General features: G+C 49.8%; 5 protein-coding genes and 1 non-coding gene across 6 annotated transcripts; 2 read left to right on the top strand and 4 right to left on the bottom strand.

Annotated features, from left to right (window-relative positions):
• Positions 1-2,418: 2,418 nt before the first annotated feature.
• On the bottom strand, positions 2,419-2,973 carry BO88DRAFT_39378 (uncharacterized protein). Its single transcript, XM_025705118.1, has one exon. It carries the CDS (start codon positions 2,805-2,807, stop codon positions 2,520-2,522), a length of 288 nt encoding a protein of 95 aa, XP_025563487.1. The 5' UTR covers positions 2,808-2,973; the 3' UTR covers positions 2,419-2,519.
• Positions 2,974-5,374: 2,401 nt separating this feature from the next.
• On the bottom strand, positions 5,375-5,456 carry BO88DRAFT_t138. The gene has a single exon. It is a non-coding gene; the product is annotated as a tRNA-Ser (tRNA).
• Positions 5,457-6,031: 575 nt separating this feature from the next.
• On the bottom strand, positions 6,032-8,142 carry BO88DRAFT_404709 (senescence-associated domain-containing protein). Its single transcript, XM_025706692.1, has 2 exons — positions 7,240-8,142; positions 6,032-7,184 (listed from the first exon to the last, which is right to left on the bottom strand). Exons 1-2 carry the CDS (start codon positions 7,871-7,873, stop codon positions 6,307-6,309), a joined length of 1,512 nt encoding a protein of 503 aa, XP_025563486.1. The 5' UTR covers positions 7,874-8,142; the 3' UTR covers positions 6,032-6,306.
• Positions 8,143-8,521: 379 nt separating this feature from the next.
• On the top strand, positions 8,522-11,280 carry BO88DRAFT_425362 (acyl-CoA dehydrogenase mitochondrial precursor; the record flags this gene model as incomplete). Its single annotated transcript, XM_025708823.1, has 4 exons — positions 8,522-9,312; positions 9,739-9,852; positions 9,949-10,800; positions 10,914-11,280. The coding sequence occupies 4 exons, from the start codon at positions 8,522-8,524 to the stop codon at positions 11,278-11,280; spliced, it is 2,124 nt and encodes a 707-aa protein (XP_025563485.1).
• A 1,117-nt stretch (positions 11,281-12,397) lies between these two features.
• BO88DRAFT_38918 (uncharacterized protein) lies at positions 12,398-12,959 on the top strand. Its single transcript, XM_025704903.1, has one exon. The coding sequence runs from the start codon at positions 12,496-12,498 to the stop codon at positions 12,832-12,834; it is 339 nt and encodes a 112-aa protein (XP_025563484.1). The 5' UTR covers positions 12,398-12,495; the 3' UTR covers positions 12,835-12,959.
• An 809-nt stretch (positions 12,960-13,768) lies between these two features.
• On the bottom strand, positions 13,769-14,710 carry BO88DRAFT_339698 (uncharacterized protein; the record flags this gene model as incomplete). The annotated part of the gene is made up of 2 exons (XM_025703040.1): positions 13,769-14,325; positions 14,407-14,710. 2 exons carry the CDS (start codon positions 14,708-14,710, stop codon positions 13,769-13,771), a joined length of 861 nt encoding a protein of 286 aa, XP_025563483.1.
• Positions 14,711-17,849: the final 3,139 nt, after the last annotated feature.

Genomic DNA, 17,849 nt, shown 5'->3' with positions numbered 1-17,849 from the left:
TCGGCGAGCTGAATTCCGACACGTCCAAGCCCTCCAGAGGGAGATAAAAGAGGACGTCGTTGTTTTTCTTTTTTACTATCTGTTTGTGGGGGGGAGACAGTGACCGATCAATCCGGAGCTAAAGGGTTCCGGTCGGGCAGCTGAGCTGTTGTCTCTCGAGTCAGTCTCAGTCATCGGGGGTCCCATTCGAACCACCGATAAGGGATAAATGGTTTAGGGAAACAACTGACAGGGTACTGGTTACCGACAAAAGCAGAAAGATGTTGGTATAAAGGACACCAGGTCGATTAGAAGCAGCAGAATATTAGTGCAAAGCGACGTCGGCGAAAATAAAGAAGAGGAAGCTAGTCAATACTCGCGTTTGTCAAAGAAACGCATAAGCTGCTGCTTGTTGTGGATTTTGAATTTTCTTTCTTTTTTTTCTTTTTTTGATTTCTTGTGAACCCCTGGTAATATTGTAGGATCGCAACAAGAAGGGGGGAAATATCTGCACTGCAGAATTGACTCTTGGACCTTGGCCTCTTCCCACGAGTAATGGCTACCCAGGTGGGTAATGGGTTGAAGAGGGAGGGGGGGGGGGGGAGAGGGGGGGGGGGGGGGGGGAAGAGAGTGCTGCGGCTCGAGAGATTGAGGAATTGGAGATCGGAGGGACGAGACCGACGCGGGCGGGAAGGGGAGAGCAGCAGCCTCGGGAGAGACGCGAAATTAACCACCACGAGCCACTTTCTTACTTTAGCACGATGGACAGTCGACGACGGGAAAGCTCGCTTTGGACCTTTTCCCAGATACGGCACCAATTTCAACACTTCCGAGGGAATTGACAAGGCAGAGTGTATGCTACTTTGAATAGCATGATCAACAGGGAAGGGGAAATTGGGGAGAGGGGAGGGTGATGGAAGGGAAGAGGGAAGAGCGAAGATGCAGCAACACGCAGCAAGCCAGCAGCCAGCAGTAGTTGCTTGAGCAGCGGTAGCAGTAGCGTCGCGACAAGAGGGGTGCTTGCTGCTTGAAGCCTGGTGTGGAGTTGTCGTCCGTCTCTGGATCGGGGAGCGGACAGGGGGGGGCGCGGCGCGAGGGGAGCAGGAAGACCGGCGGGATCAAAGGACCCAGGGGGGGGAGGGCGTCTAAAAGGAAGAGGATCCCGAAACGAAGGCAAGAAGCAGAATTACAAGTGAACAGAACAAGAATCGAAGGAAACCAGAACAAAAAGAACAAAGGGAACAAGAGAAGAGGAAGAGGAAGAGGATGGAGGGAAAGAGATGATGATGGGAAAGAAGAGAGAAGAGGGGATAGAGAGAAGGGGAGGAAGAGATGGCGGTGGTAAGTGTGAAGTCGTAGCAATACGAATAAAAATAATAATAATAATAATAAAAATAAAAATAAAAATAATAATTTTGATAATGCTAGTTAGTTAGTCGACTACTACTAGATACAGCTAATAAGCCAGGTATTATTATTGCCCTCCTGCGAACGATGAACACCCACCCAAGCACTCTGACGGGGCCACCTGCTAACTACTACTTCATATCTGGTTAGTGAACCAATTCACCTGGTTACCTCGTGTCGGGAAGTACGTAGCAGAAATGTCAAGTATAGAAATCAGGTTCCCACCTAAATTGGGGAGCCAGAGAAACAGCAGGGACAAATAATTTCAAGGCGAGTTGCGAGAAGGAACGGGCAACCAGTCCGTCAACCAGCATTTGCTTTGCGTTGCTTTGCTGTGCTGGCTGGGGAAAGCAAAAAGCGGGTCAACGGGTCGGATCTCTTTGCCAGGAATAATCATCGCCGCCCCAATTTAAAATCATAAGCAACTTGCCAGAAGTTAAAGCGCAACATGGCAGTCGCGAAAAGAAAAGAAGAAGTAGGAAGAAAAAGGAATTAACCAAGAGATGACTGACAGATGAAATTAAATCAAATACAGCCCTATCTTTACTTGGAAATCCAAATCCAATTCAAAAAAATTCATATCTCAACCTCAACCTACATTTCCATAAGAGACCTACATACAGAACTACATCAAGAACAGCTGCATTTAGGACCTCGGAAATATTGGGAGGAGCGAGGGATGTGACTGGACCATGGAAACCTTGAATACGGACGGAGGAGTGGGCTTCAATTGGGAAAACCCGACTGACTCTAGAACGTTAGTGGGGATGACCGCCTTCCCTGGCTACCTAATATCCTCACGAGGTGGTGACGAAATGCTTTTTTGTTTTTCTTTTTCCCTCTTCCTCTTCCTGTTCCCTTTCTCCTTCGCTTTCCTTCTTGGATGCAAAATGGGGCAGAAGGAGGGCGCAATGGACGCCCGATCCAGTTGAGAACCACTAAAACAAGGGCCTGAACGTGGATGTTGTCCCTTGCCTGGTTCGACCGGCCGTTGGGATTCTCCTTCTGAGTCTGGTCATTCGTCCGGATGGGCGATCGTATACCTTATGTAGTAGTGTTCACTAGAACCGAATATCTACTACGTACTCGCTTGGTGTGCCGGTTTGTGCATGCTTGTCTGTCGATTACTACCACTATAATAATACAAGCGGCCCTCGTATACTTAATTTGAGTCTTGCGCAGTGGTCAGGATCAGCCGACACCACCTCCTTCCCAGCTGCCAGCTGCCAACTGCCAGCTTCCCAGCACACCACAGCCAGACCGACAGACCAGAGAGAGGATAGACCAGAGACCAAATGAGCATGAGAAGGCGCCAAGTCATCAGGGGCATCGAACCACTGTTTCAAGCCGGCACGAAAAAAGTCGCTACTGGAGCCGCTGGGGCAGCCGATCGTCATTACGGCGACTAACCGGGCAGTCATCGTCTGCGCCCAACTGCTGATTGGCTGTACGGAAGATTACCGTCCTGGACACCTCAGGTACCGCCGGTCACTCCGCCCACTGGTACCTGCCTTAGGTACCACCGCCTAGCAGGGGACTTACAGTAGTCGGTTTTGCTGTTTTGCTGTTTTGATTGTTATTCGACTTGTTGTTATGATTTCCTCTCAGAATCTACTATTACTTACTGACTGGCTTCATGAACTCCCGATCGCTACCAAGTCTAATTAACTCAACTAACCGAACTTAAATCACAATACACGTCAATGGATCATACCCGTCCCTGACCATGAACAGAAAGGCCCCCAACCACAGCGCTAAATACATCTACGTGCTCCTCTTCTTCCTCGGGTCCTGCCCCATCCATGACCCTTGGATATCCTATCCACGGTAGGGATAACCGCCATCCCTGGAGTTGTCCTTCTTACGATGATTGGTACTCCAATTATTTGCCCATCAAGGCCGAGCTTATTTAATGCTGGGGCACTATGAACATACCTCATTCCTTTTTTATCCCTTGGATGATGAATCATCATATTTCCTGATATCTTTCTTATCGACTGTCCTTTTCCCTTCCATCTACATGTTCGATAAATCTTCCATTCCTGAACCCCATCCTCCGCAACTTTACTTACAGTACTCCGCCCTCCAGTCTTGATAGCTACTGATACGACATGTCCAACCACACTAACCGGATTCTTCCGGAATGGAGTAGATATTCCCATGAGTGCAGCATTGGACTAACTAGCGCCAGCTTGCACGCCATTGGACCAACCACCCCATGCTAATGCTGTATCTTACTCCTACGTCTCCCGACCTGAAACCGACCTTGATCAGCTAGCTACCTTAGCCTGCCAGCTAGGATGCACCTCATCCAGCTATTTAATCTAAAAGCTGACAGTCTAGTCTACTTGGCTTACCCGAGAGGGAGGGGAGAGAGGGGGGCCGTCAAGCCAATCCCTCTAAAATAGAAACCTCTGGACAGGGATGTTCCCAGGGAAGCAACAAAACAAACCAAGACAAAACAGAAAAAGGCCCATGCTCAATCAAGGAGACTCTTATTGATTACTTTCGGCGGCCTGGGTAACCTTTGCAGTGTAACCCTCGAATGTAAGTAGTAAACCGGATCTACTCCGCATGACGACCGACGACCAGTTCGTTACCCCAGCATCGCGCCGATGATAGTAGTGAGTTTCGGAGATTTCCCCCAATTACGTATGCGCTGTGAGCCTGTGACAACTAACTACAGTAAACTCTAGCTAACTAACTAACTAAGCGATCTAATTATAATTTCAATTGCATCCCTTCATCGATCCCCTTGTTTGTCTGCTGCTGCTGCTGGTTGTCGGGGAGATCTAATTTACCAGCCTTATCGATGTCTTCTTCTGCAACATAATCAATGCTTGTCTGAGAAATCAATTTCAATTTGCGCCATGTTTACTTTCCCAAATCGGGGTCTGATGGGCAACTATCTGTACATGGATGTCTGAATTACGCACTGAACACATAAACACCACGGTTATGATCTTTCCCTATCTTGGGCTAGTCGCGTGGAACATGTTCTGCATGCCTAGTATATTACTTGTTGTCTCTGCATCGAGCTATGGGGTACTACTATGACAGGGACTGAGATATACTAATTTCCTTTGCTTGATCTCCCCGGGAACGAGGCGGTCTTTCTCGGGGATGTACATATCGCGTGATCATCTAGTATGTGGTTATCAACCTGCATTATAGGAGCCTTGCTAGGATACCAAATCCTCTCATTCATCTTTGGGGTGGGGGGGAAAGCAATGACTCGCGCGCATCTTCCGAACATGACCATATCGACTACTGGATAGATAAACAAAGCTGTCCTACCCAATAAATCCCATGCAGCATAGCACCATAGCATGCCCTTTATACATATTACTATGCAGAACTGTAGCTGTGGATTGCTCATAACCCATAAGTAGGACCTATGCAATATTCGCACATTATGTTCGCATTGCTATCCCCCCCTCCCCCTAAGCTACATACATACACATATACAGGGTGTACAACATTACCCTGCACATAAATCGCACATACTTCCAATCAATCAATCAAATTATAAAACTACTGCTGCGTGTCGTACCCAAACTTCCCTCTTATCCGAATAGAAAACCAGATACACACCTAACCCAGAGAGTTATTCCTACCTACCCAGATCCTAAACTCTAGATATGATCAGTATCTACATCCTTCCCAGCATAAACCCAATGAATCTACATTGACACATACATACTAGCAAACACATATTGCATACCTCCTACCACTCACGGATATCTAGGCCATGGAAATACTCTATACCATGATCCCCATATACCTCAAAAAAAAAAAAAAAAAAAAAAAAAAAAAAAAAAAAAAAAAGACTCATATGGATATACTGGATATCGGATATCATCCGCCAACAGACCCCACCCACGACCCACAACAATCACACAATGACTGAACTTACAGTTCCCACAAAAAAATAAGTCTTAGTAGAGAAAAGGGAAGGAAAGTAAAAAGGAAAAAAACAAAAAGATATCGACAACAGTCGGATTTGAACCGACGCCTCCGAAGAGAATAGATTTCTAGTCTATCGCCTTAGACCGCTCGGCCATATTGTCTTATCGATGTTTATGGGGTCAGATTTTGACTATATAAGGGGGACGTTAAGCTGAGGAGGTATTTTTGTGGGTTGTGGTTTTTGTTAATTCGTGAGGGAGGTGCTGGGATGCTTTATATAGGCTTGGTTTCGTTTAGTAGCTTGCTTGGGCCTTATAAGTAGTAGTAAGATAGCTGGTGATAATTCTGGGCGAATTGGTGAGATGACCATGCGATCCACATACTAATATATATATATTTACTGCGGTAGATAATGGTGGTAAGTAGTAGGGTGCGATAATTCAGTCATGAGAATGGTGACCAGGTAACAGTACAACTACTACTGATTGATGTAGACCCAATGTATGCCATCACTGGACCCGGTGACAGGTATTGGTGCGAGAACGAGGAGCAAGATGTAGATATCAGCTTATGGGATATCGGCTCGGATATATCCCAAGCACCATCACGCCCAATATGGTTGGAAAGGCTGGACGTGGTCTGGGCAATTAGGATACAGTGCCAGATACTACGCAGTGAACAATGAGGTCAAACTTAGTGATGGGTATCGAGAATTAATATTCACAACTAGTCTGGAGATAGAGTTGGTCTTAGGGATAGTGCTAGATCTAGCGTAGTATATGACAAGAACGAATGTCACCGTTGTTTCCGTCTCATTGACGTGCCACCGTATATCAGGCTGCATCATATCTCCATATGAACAAGGACGTGTCATAAATCATCCGAAAGAGTACAGAAACAGACGATCGCGGGAAATCACCAGCCCAGGACATCACAAGGTCATAAAATCATACATTAAACAGAGGGTAGCAAACCATATCAGAATGAAAGAACACACCGAGAGCATCCGCATCAACGCTTGCCCCCCGACATCGACATCCCGCTCAATGAAGTAGTGCCTGGTGCACCATATGCGGGTGGAGGGGTCGAGCTGGGAGACTGACGTCTTACAACCGGCTCACGGCCATTTGCCTGACTTGGGCCAGCTACTCCAGCGGGGACATCACCGCCGTCGCCCGTGCCAACGAGGACCTGCTGCCCGTTGCGCATACGGCCGACGACCATGCCCCTCGCAACAGACTTCAGCACAGCTTTGCGGCTGACACCTGCGGCGTCGATATATACCAGACCGACATTCTTGACTCCTCCAGTGAGGTCGGAGGCCACCGAACCAGCCTGCTCGCCATAGCGATGTCCAATCATGGTGCTAGCTGCATTGGAGCCGGTAATCAATACGTTGCGAGCACCCTGCTCGATGCCATCCGTCAAAGTCGAGAACGCAATCAACGACTTGTTCAAGATGCCGGGCTTGTAGTCGCTCCCGGACCTATTGACACCCCTCTGTGTACCGTTGTCCTTGCGGCGGGCCAGGGAGGCGCCGATATTCTGGGCGTATTTACCCACCTGGCCAACCGTCTTTGAAGACAGTTCGGCAGCACCCTGCGAGAATGTACCGACCTTTCGGATCCGAGAATGTGTGGTGTCAGAGAAGGTCATCGGTTTAGGGTTGGGCTTGGTCTTTTTGGTGAAAGCTTCTGCGCCGCTCGTGATAGCGTTGGCAAGGTAGGAAGATCCGGTGACAATCAAGCGAGAGGCAGTCGCAGAGGTCTGAACGATCGTCGAGTCTTTGTAAACCGGATGACGAGCCATCCGCAGGTATTCCTCGGAGACATTGCTGACGTTGACTTGGTTACCCTCGGCTTCAGTAGGAAGTTCAATCTCCACCGGTCCTATCAAGTCAAGACTGTTAGCACATTCATGGGCCAGGAGGGATAGAAGACGTACTCTTCGAGCCAGGCTTGACACCAGGCTTCTCAACCACATCATACCCTTCCATTTCACCAACGACGCTTCCATCTTCCTCATCCACAAGAACGATCCGGCCATGGGAATCATCCTGGGCAAATCCTGATGGGGCAACATATCCTTCGCCTGGCGCGTAAGTTGCGGGATTATAAGGAGCATGATTGCTCGGTGGGGGAGCGCGTTCGAGGAATGCCGTGCATTGAGCCAGGATAGTCTCAAAGGTATCGATGTCATCCTGTGTGACCTTACCCGGACCTGAACCGGTACCCGGAAACTGGATGCGAATGAATGCGCCATCATCAGGGCCCACATCCCAGCGAGGGATCAAGTAGCTGTCTGGAGACTGGTGGAAGATCTGGGTGGTAGCAGGAAGCGCTAGGTCCAGTTCCGGTGGCAGATGCAGATGAAGGTAAAAGTCTTCCTCTGCAGACGCATCGGGGGGAGGCGCTGAGGGGGAATTGCCAGGTGAGGACGTTCTGGTGGGGACCATCAGGAGAGAGAGGGTCTGAGGCCCAGACGGGGTCAACTCTGTCTCTTCGCCATTCTGAATGTGAAAAGCACGGATGTTGCCGATGCTGTAGAGAAGCCTTGGATCGTGAACGGTAGAAGTCATGACTGGATTGCTATGAAAATAGACAGTAGACACGTTTCAGAAACCGAAGACCCTGTGGTTACCAAGTAGAGGACTTTGCGGGGGGGAGATGATAACACGGCACAGCCGCTTGGCGGGGAAGATTGAAAGTTGAGAGATGGTGTACTCTCCACAGCAACCAAGAAAATTATGAAAGTAAGTAAAGGAGAGAAGAAGGAGAAGAGATGCGACAGCAGAACCGGGGGACAGGCAATAAATACTTGCCCGAACCCCGGGCAGGCCGATGAGCGTCGAAATCAAGCATGAATGAATGGATGGCGGCCAAGCGGGGAGTGACATAATCTCCCCCGTCCGCTCTTGGCAGTGCTGCGCCACATTTCATCACATCACACCGCACCGCCACATGTACTCAGTGCGGCGCCTGAGTGGTCCGTCTGGTCATAAGAATAGAACAGCTTCGCGGCCGGCGGCAACTTGATTCACCCCATCCCTTCCCGGAAAGGCCCTGGTTGAGTGGAGGTGGCTCTCTTTCCCCTCTTTGACAAGCCAGTCAGTGCACTCCCTGAATTTTCCACTGGCTGCAGGGTTCTTGTTGGAGCCAAGGGCGCTTAAAGTGCTGAACAATCGGGATCGAGGGATAGACTAGGGAGGTCAAGCCCCTCACTAAAAATGGCACGGTTCCAGATCGTCTCCGACCTGCATCTAGAAAATCCCAAGGCATACGACTTGTTTGAGATTGCGCCAAAAGCACCATATCTAGCGCTCTTGGGAGATATCGGCAATGTCAGGGACGATGGCTTCCTCCTGTTCATAGAAGATCAGCTCCGCAAGTTTGAGATTGTCTTTCTCGTGATGGGAAACCATGAGCCCTTCCACTCCAGTTGGTTGGATGTGAGGGAGAAGTTGAAGCGGTTCTCTGACGATATAACACGCAAAGGAGCACAGATGCGAAACACCAAGTCTGGCTCTCACCAACTAGGGAAGTTTGTCCTTCTCGACCAGACCCGATATGATCTGGCACCAGATCTTACGGTCCTGGGATGCACATTTCACTCCAGGGTCAGCGAGATGCAAGAGGAACGGGTTAGCTTCGGCTTGAATGACTTTTACTACATCAAGAACTGGTCGGTCGAGGATCACTGCGCTGCTCACGAAGCTGACCGAGCCTGGCTCAATGATCAGGTCACTGAGATCGCAAGATCCAACCCTCATCATAAGATTGTGATTTTTACTCATCACAGTCCAACTGTTGCACCTCTGGCGGTGGATCCCGCGCACGCGAAGAGTCCTATATCATCGGCGTTCGCGACGGATCTCGCCGGAGAGGCGTGCTGGGAGAAACCCCAGGTGCGACTGTGGGGATTTGGCCATACGCATTACAACTGTGACTTTACAGACAGTCGAACGGGGAAGCGTATTGTGGCGAACCAGCGAGGCTATTACTTCTCTCAAGCAAAGGTGTTTGAGCCGGAAAAGGTGATAAGCATTTGATAATTGATAGAGCGGGAATGGCATGTGAAGGAGGGGTTGGGAGTTTATGTCTCGGGCTATAGATAGGCGCACTGGAACCTATTTTGACAGAAACAAGTTGATAGTGACCCTGATAGAATGATATTTAATTAATTTGAAATGGCTTTTACTTGACATGACTTGTAGATATGCTCCAGCAGGTGGTTAAATGCGGAGAGATGGAGCTGAACCTGGAGGAGCTGGAGTAACGGGGAGACGGCTGATCGACGGCCCTCGGCCGCGTTTAACCGAGGCCCGTCTGCGCTCCTCACTCGTGATCTCTCCCCGTCACCACCTGCTTTCCTCCTCTTCTCTTTCTCTTCCCCTTGCGTGTCTTGCAGTGGCCTCGAGTTACACACTATAACCAGTCAATTCAGTCGGTTCCATCCCGCTATGGCGTCTATTACCCGTGCGTTGCGGCCTTTGTCGCGCACTGCTACCTCCGCCCGCCTTATCGTAAGACCGCCGTTGTCGGCCAGGCTAGCTGTGAGGTGAGTTTTGGCCGTCACCACCCTTCAACAGGACAAGAACCATAGCAGTATACTCAACGATGATGGCCGTTACCTATTGCTAACATCCTCCTCCAGCAGCACCCATGCGTTTTCCACCACCTCCCGCCGGCGGGATGTCGATCTGTCCGGACTGACGCCCACCCCGATCACCTTCCTTTCCGAAACAGAGTCCTTAATGTCCGAATCCGTCAATAAGTTTGCCCAGGAGCAAATATCTCCCAAAGTCAGAGACATGGATGAAGCGGAGACCATGGACCCTGCCGTGGTCGAGCAACTCTTCGAACAAGGACTGATGGGCATTGAAATTCCGGAGGAATACGGTGGTGCGGGGATGAACTTCACGGCGGCGATTGTGGCGATTGAGGAGCTTGCTCGCGTCGATCCTAGTGTCAGTGTTCTTGTAGACGTTCATAACACCCTAGTCAACACCGCCATCATGAAGTACGGTGACGCGCAGGCAAGACGCACATGGCTGCCGAAGCTGGCTACTGGCACCGTTGGCTCTTTCTGTCTGTCGGAGCCGGCCTCCGGATCGGACGCGTTTGCCTTGCAGACCAAGGCTGAGAAGACGGCCGATGGGTACAAGATCAACGGATCGAAGATGTGGATTACCAACGCCATGGAATCCGGCGTGTTCCTTGTCTTTGCCAACCTTGACCCCAGCAAGGGTTACAAGGGTATCACTGCCTTCATCGTGGAGAAGGATACCCCGGGATTCTCCATTGCGAAGAAGGAAAAGAAGCTGGGCATCCGGGCCAGCAGCACCTGCGTGCTCAACTTCGACGACGTCCTGATCCCCAAGAGCAACCTGCTTGGTGAAGAAGGCCAGGGATACAAGTACGCCATTAGCATTCTGAACGAGGGACGAATTGGTATCGCCGCCCAGATGACCGGGTTGGCCCTCGGCGCCTGGGAGAATGCCGCACAGTAAGCATCCCTCAACACCACCTCTCCATATCTCCGCGGGACTTTCGTATCTCCGAGGGGACCTAAAGCAGTCATAACATGGCCGATGTTTCCATTGCTAACACGTGTCGCAGATATATCTGGAACGATCGACGCCAATTCGGCCAACTGATCGGTGAGTTCCAGGGCATGCAGCACCAGGTGGCACAAGCGTACACTGAGATCGCAGCCGCCCGTGCGCTGGTCTACAACGCGGCACGCAAGAAGGAAGCGGGACAAGACTTCGTACAAGATGCCGCAATGGCGAAGTTGTATGCCTCGCAAGTTGCTGGCCGCGTGGCTGGCTCCGCAGTGGAGTGGATGGGAGGCATGGGCTTCGTGCGTGAAGGTATCGCCGAGAAGATGTTCAGGGATAGCAAGATCGGCGCCATCTACGAAGGAACCAGCAACATTCAATTGCAGACGATTGCCAAGTTGCTACAGAAGCAGTATACTCGCTAAGTGAAACGATACCTTTTTTTCTCTTTTTCTCTTTTTTTCCCCACTTGTTCCATGTTATCATCCGTCATTCGATTTATGGTTCCGTTTCATAGATTGAGATCCGATCCATCCTAGATACATACACATGACACACTATACTATACTACATTTATCCTCTTCTTATGTCACTTTATGTATCTTTATGACCCAACACCCTCACAACCGAAGAAGGGTATGAAAATCAACGAACCTCGTGTCGATCTAGCCGACAAACTCAAAATCCAAACCATGGGACTGGAACCGATTACATTCTCTACCATACATCCATGTATCCATCCTCCAAAATTTCTCATCCTTATATCCGACATCCGAATATGCATCTCAGATGTTAAATGGGGATCCACTACATACAACATAGTTACATACTGACATACATTCATACATACGTAGTACCCAAAGTTAACATTCCCCCTCTTACCGCTACTACCAAGATGATCCGGAAACTACATCCCTCCGTTCATAATTGGCCACGTCGGCAAAACAAGATGAATAGAAAACCTCAGGCTTATAATAATTACTATTTAGGTAGGAATCATCGATTAACGTCTTAGTGGGACCCTACTTACTGTAGTCATCCTTACTAGTAACTGTCTACTACTAGTAGTAAAGTAGTACTCCCTACCGGCCGAGAATAAGTTAAACCCTGTTATCCAACCAGTATACTATGATTAACAATTCCATCTCAACAGTACAGTACTAATACTTCTACAGTATGAATGAAGTGCAAACAGAACCCCTAAGATTAAACGCCGAATTCCCCGCGCCCTTCCCCGACATTCATTTGAACTAAATCAACCAACTACTACCCAGAATAGACTAACCATCTAGTACTATACTTAGACCAGATGGATAAATAGAAATAAATTAAGGGCTGCAGCAGCCTAGGCAGGCTGAAATCTAGTAGTTATAGTAGGCTCCATCCGACCCAAAGTTAACAAAGGTACGATCAAACTACTACTACTACTACTACCGTAACTTAAAGGATTACTATGATTAGTATAGTAACGTATCCGACCGATCCGACCGAAAATAACTATACTATAACCATTATTGAACGGCAGCATTGTACCGAAATATACCTGCATTAACTTCTTTTGATATATCATATTTTTTTTCCACCCAGCTAAGCCAAGACAAGCCAAGGCCAAGAGCCAAGAAATTGAACATGCGACCAAAATGGAGAGGTTCAGGTTCGGTTGGAGAGAGGACAAGAACCCGCCCTGGACGAATGACAGAATGGAAAGCTGGTTCCGATCGGAAGCTTACACAGAAAAGGGAAAGGAAAGAAGAAGAATACAGAGAGAGAGAGAGGGTTTTCGGGAGTTATTCTGGATCCGATCTCCCCGGTTTGATCCTGTTTTTCCCCTTCTTCTGTGTTGTTCTTTTTTCTGTGCTAGTTTCGGATTCAACGCTTACTCTGCCGAGCTCGAATCATCTTTGAAAGGGAGGTGGATAGTAGTAGCTGGGGTTGATGTCTTTTGTCTACTTCGAGTAAAGTATGGATGGGCCTTGTAGAAAGAAAGGAAATCCGGTAGACGAGCCGGTGGGCGGGCCGGCTGGGGAAAAAAAAAAATACTAATGAATGGAAAGATTTGCTAATCGGATGGAAAGTGTGGTACGCAGATGGTTCTGGAAAAAGTAAAAAATTTACAAAATATATTCCAATGAAGAGGAAAAAGGGGGGCCCAGTATACACTGGGTCACTCTGGGGCTCTGATGATGTTTACGATGATGAAAATGATCATATTGTGGTTTTCTGGTTGAATCTGAAACCGACCATGTGGATTCGTAGCATCTCGGTTATCGACTTTCTTTCTCTTCTTTTCTCTCTCAATCTAGATACTATTGACTAATCAGTCTACCATTGAAACATGTAATCTGATTCCTCTGCATCCCCCTCCCCCTCTCTATCCAAGCGAATCATGAGGCAAACGTGGAGTTGCCGTTCCATCATCTCCCGCCGGCAGATTTCGTCGTGTTCGCGGGCCGAACATCACGGATTTGTTTCTGCTGGGGCGGGTCGTCGGGAGAGCTGGAGCTGGGACTGAACGGGTCAGATCTGCCCTGTTCCACGATACGGTGTGGTGACCGCCAATGCCACCGAGATAACCGGACCCCTGGGGATTTTTTTCTTTTGGTGGATGCCAGGCGAGAGGCAAGCCAATTTCCGGATCCAATGAAGCACCTTTCATCACGAGTTCATGCAGATAATTTGGTGATAGCCCTGTGTAATATGACCAGCCCGAAAGTGTGTGTTGTTTTGCGTAGTTGCACGCAGCAGTGTTTCGCGTCCCAGATACCAGGCCCTCCCCGTGCGTTGAGTCGGAGAGTATTGATCGTAACCATCATCCGATAGCTTGCTGAGCCTCCAAGCAACAACTGTGATTGCCTTGGCCTCTTGCAAGAATCTCTTTCCTTTCGTGAGAGACCCACTTGCTTGTCCATCGTCTCACGACTGATGCGGGTTCCAGGCATAGCTGTAGTCATTCCGTGTCTGAGGTGGAAGCGTATGTTGGTGATATGGCTGTGGCGCATGCACGAGAGAATATCCTGCCGGTCTTTCTGTGGGTATTGTCGGTACTGACATCGGCCGCTGTCCAGGCACGTAATGAACTGGTTGTGGAGGATGGGGTGCTAGGTCATCTACCGGTCCACGAGGGGCGTTCCCGGTGTGATATGCCTGTGCATACGATTGAAATGTCGGGTCTGGCTGAGCACCGACAGGCGCGCTGTAGCTGACCTGCGGTGGCGCGACGGACATTGTGCTCGCCGGCTGAAGTTGATTTTCGAACAGGTACGGTTCAGCCCGATTTCCATAATTCGCCTCGCTCGATTCGCATGTTGAAGGCGACCGGTTTGTGCCATAGGGTGGCCATTCCGACCCTACCGAGACACGACTGGACGTGGAGATGACCGAGGGGGCCCTAGAAGCTGGATTCATTCCCAGAGGCTCTGCAAACTGCGTGGCCGGGAGCATAGACCCGGGAGCATTGCTATAAGTTCCTTCTGTTGATGCGTAATGAATCTCTGTCAGCCATTTCAAATTCTTTTCGTAGCTGACACAAACGAACGAGACCGGCCACCTACCCATACCTGGATATCCTTGCCTACCAGCCAGGGCGAGCTGATGCTTCAAAGCTCGAATCTCATGTTCCAACGCCACATTCCGTCGGACGACATCGTCAAATTGTTCCCCCTTGGCTTTCAGCTCGGCCACTTGGTGCTCCAGCCGTTCAATGTGCTCCTTGGTCCGCTGACGAATGGTTCTTTGGGCTTCCCGATCGTTGGCGCGCTTCCTCTCCAGCTGTTCGGCAGAGAGCGACGTCACTTTACGCGCCCCAGCACGGGACTCGCGCTTTTTGGCCGTGGGGGGTTCTGGAGTAGGGCTCATCCTGCGCATCAAATCGTATTCAGGTGGGTGTTGATGTGAGAAGAAGAGCAGAAGAGGGTTTATTGCAGGTGATAAGTGTGATTCGTATAGGCAACGTGATGCATCCCAGACAGGTGTGTGGACCGCCAGAGGTACTTGAGCCCGCCTCTCAAGATGCGACTATAGCGGTTCCAAGTGCGTGGGTCGCGCTAAACTAGGTATATATATACCCAAGGGGACGGACAGAGGCCGTCTGATAGGAACAAGGTGGGCGGGTAGATACGTAGGTAGACAATAGTTACTTACTTAGTAGGGGTCGGTGGTGGAATAATCTTTGTTGAGCGTTTGAACGAAAAAGAATCAGGGAACTGCCCATTTTGGGCATGGCTGCTAGGACCCATTCCAGCTCAGACAGACTCTGACTGGTGCAGGCAATAATTAGGCACGTATGGCCTGGGAGGATCTAGTCCTGGCTTGGTCTCCAGATCGTCCCTGTCTCTGCCTCAGACAGCTTGGAGTCTCCAGCTCCCCAACTTCCTTAGTTATCAGCAGTAAAACCAGTAAAGTAGGTAATACACCGTACACTTTCGTTACCAACCGTTGGCTTGGGGCCCGAAGACGCGCCAATGAGCAGATCCCTCGTAGCCCAATCCTATGAAGGAAGGGGGAGGGGGAGGGGGGAAACACACACGGCTTTTGGTGCAGTGCTTTTCCTCAGGTAGCTCTTACGATGGGTCAGCGGCGCAGCGCTATGAGCACCTTCCGACCCTCCCGACCTACAAGCACGCTCTAATTCGCAACTTGGGGGGAGGGTCCCCTCAACACCCTAGACGGGTTGGCCTGGTTGCGTGGCGGCAGCGTACACCAGTCAAGTACCGACGCCGTTATGCCGGTTACCCCGAAAGAGCAGAGACAGATTGGCACGTTGTTGCTGTCCCTCTCCTGTCCTAGAGCATGTCCAGCACGGAATCTGCATCTGGAGTATCATCTCTTGTACGGCATTTAGTAGTAGTAGTAGTATTGGCCATCCGGTGGATCTTAGTCCTTCCGGGCCACATGGCAGACCCGATTCAGTAGCGGGTTCATTATTTCATTAAGCGAACGAACAGAAAGAAAAAAAAAAGACAAAAAGAGCAAACCCCAAAATGAAAATGTGGAAATCGAAATGGGGAGAAGAAAAAAAGTACAAAATTAAACGAAGATGAAAACCATGGGCGACCGACGCCGCCCTGGGGCACATACAGAAGCTTCATGGCGTTCGTTCAACCTCAGGAGAAAGTAATCCTTGGCACCATGCCGGGGCTTAAGCCCAAAACAGAGATCAAGTCGAGGGTAAACCGACTGACCGACAGTCAGAAACTGGCAGTTGGAGGGCCGCTGCAGTGCAGGCGGGACGGGGGAATACCGAGAGCGACCAACTTTGTCCATAAGGGTTAGAACGTCCAGAGACCAAGCGGAGCTGACCATAGGTGTGGGTTTTGGCTGTTCAGACTACCGACAAAGTACGACGGTGGCTGACCACCATTTTCCCAGCGATCTGCGGGTTTTGCATTGGTATGCACGATCCCCAGCGGTTCCAGGATCCCGAATCTCAGATTTCAGGATCTGCCAGGCTATCAGATGTGGACAGGACAGTCACTCCTGACCCCATGAGTGTCTCTGTTGGAAATGCTCACCCATGGTTGAGCAAATGACGTCTTGCCGCCTGTTCGTACCAGCGATTGCAGACACCTCCTCGATTTACCCGAATAGGTTTGTGAAATGGACGTTCCTATCGGACTCCTTAAGGGCGGAGCCTTGGGAAGGGAGTAAATACTAGGCAATCAGCCCCTTTGGGTTCAGACGGAACCATGGTAGCACTGGGGTTGTGCTCGCCACGAGGAGGAGTAGATCGGGTCCACACTCAGGTCCTCCATCAAAACCAACTACGATTTGCTGCGCCAAGCGGAAAATTGGTCCAGAAAAGCCCTTCTGAGTAATCAGAACCAATTGAATGCCGGATGGGACTCGTGTCGGGAGACGCCCGGCGAAGGAAGCCCCGTAGAACATCGAAACCGACGGCTCCCAAATACCCTCTCCAGAATAATCACCACGGGAGGGATGGAGTAGGCAATGTGCCCGAATCTAAACGGCAAAATCCGACGGGAGGGAAGGGAACGGGAGCATGACAATGAGAAGGCCTTGAGAGAAATGGCTGGCTGAACGTGGATGCATGACGCACATTGTGCCTGCCTTCTCAGGTTAGTCGGTTTTATTCCTAAAGGTTCAAATGGAGTCTGGATCCCACTTCTTTTTTTCCCCCTCCCTCGCTTTTGCTGCTCTTCCCTTTTTTTGCTTTTCCTGTTGCTCAGCCTCATTTCCTTGAAACTCGGCTGGCTTTGCAGGGATGAGCGAACTTAGGCTCATATACAATTGACATCAATAAATGTCCCAGCAATATTCAGTTCAAGGCACTAGACAGGACAATTTAAACCATGCGCTGGAGCTTGTTCGTAGTGTCAATGTACCCCGGACACGGAAGGCCAACATACCGGTCGTCGGCCGAATGGCCCTAAAAAATAATCTCCTAAGGTAAAGCCGTACTAAAGCCGGTCGGTGGGCCTGATAGCTGCATATCATTGTCCCAAGCTGCATCCGCACGGGAGACGGCCGTGTACTTTACTGAAACTCGCTGGTGATCATTCATTTCCCTCTGATTGATTGGTCTGTGATGGGTGCATTCCATGGTTTTTTATTAGTCGTCCGTTCGTTGTTCATGTCAACGCAAGCACCATAAACTCAGTATTATGTAGTAAGCGGCACAGCATATCTTGTGAGCTAAATCTGGGCTGCCCCAACCGGTCCTTAGCTCGAAACAACGACGCATAGCCTAAAGCAGTTTCCTGCGTGGTTGTCCTACCAGGGGGACACGGAGAACCTCCGTCCCCCCCGGGGCTCACCTTCTCATCCCTGCTCCAGTAGGAGTATAGTATAAGCATCTAGTTGTTAGTTAGTGCCCCCCATTATGCTTAGCAAGCTCCGTGGGTGAAACCCGGTACGCCCCCTTGCTAGCAGCTGGTTGGCCCCCCAGAGAATGTAGATCGGAAATATTGTGGAGGCTCCAGCAATGGCAGCCTGGCAGGTGGTAGGTGTTAATCAATTGCCAATGAAAACCTCGCAC

Source organism: Aspergillus vadensis (assembly GCF_003184925.1).
Source record: "Aspergillus vadensis CBS 113365 unplaced genomic scaffold BO88scaffold_10, whole genome shotgun sequence".
In the NCBI taxonomy this organism is placed as follows: Eukaryota; Fungi; Ascomycota; class Eurotiomycetes; order Eurotiales; family Aspergillaceae; genus Aspergillus; species Aspergillus vadensis.
Note: the sequence above shows the minus strand (reverse complement) of the source record. Positions and strands in the feature narration are given on the sequence as shown.

What these genes read in the sequence shown, in the direction of transcription:
- BO88DRAFT_39378 (XM_025705118.1), bottom strand. Translation starts at nt 2,807, where the DNA reads ATGACTGCCCGGTTAGTCGCCGTAATGACGATCGGCTGCCCCAGCGGC.
- BO88DRAFT_404709 (XM_025706692.1), bottom strand. Translation starts at nt 7,873, where the DNA reads ATGACTTCTACCGTTCACGATCCAAGGCTTCTCTACAGCATCGGCAAC. An exon ending in TGTCAAGCCTGGCTCGAAGA is followed by an intron (nt 7,185 to 7,239) that starts GTACGTCTTCTA and finishes TTGACTTGATAG; the next exon opens with GACCGGTGGAGATTGAACTT.
- BO88DRAFT_38918 (XM_025704903.1), top strand. Translation starts at nt 12,496, where the DNA reads ATGGAGAGGTTCAGGTTCGGTTGGAGAGAGGACAAGAACCCGCCCTGG.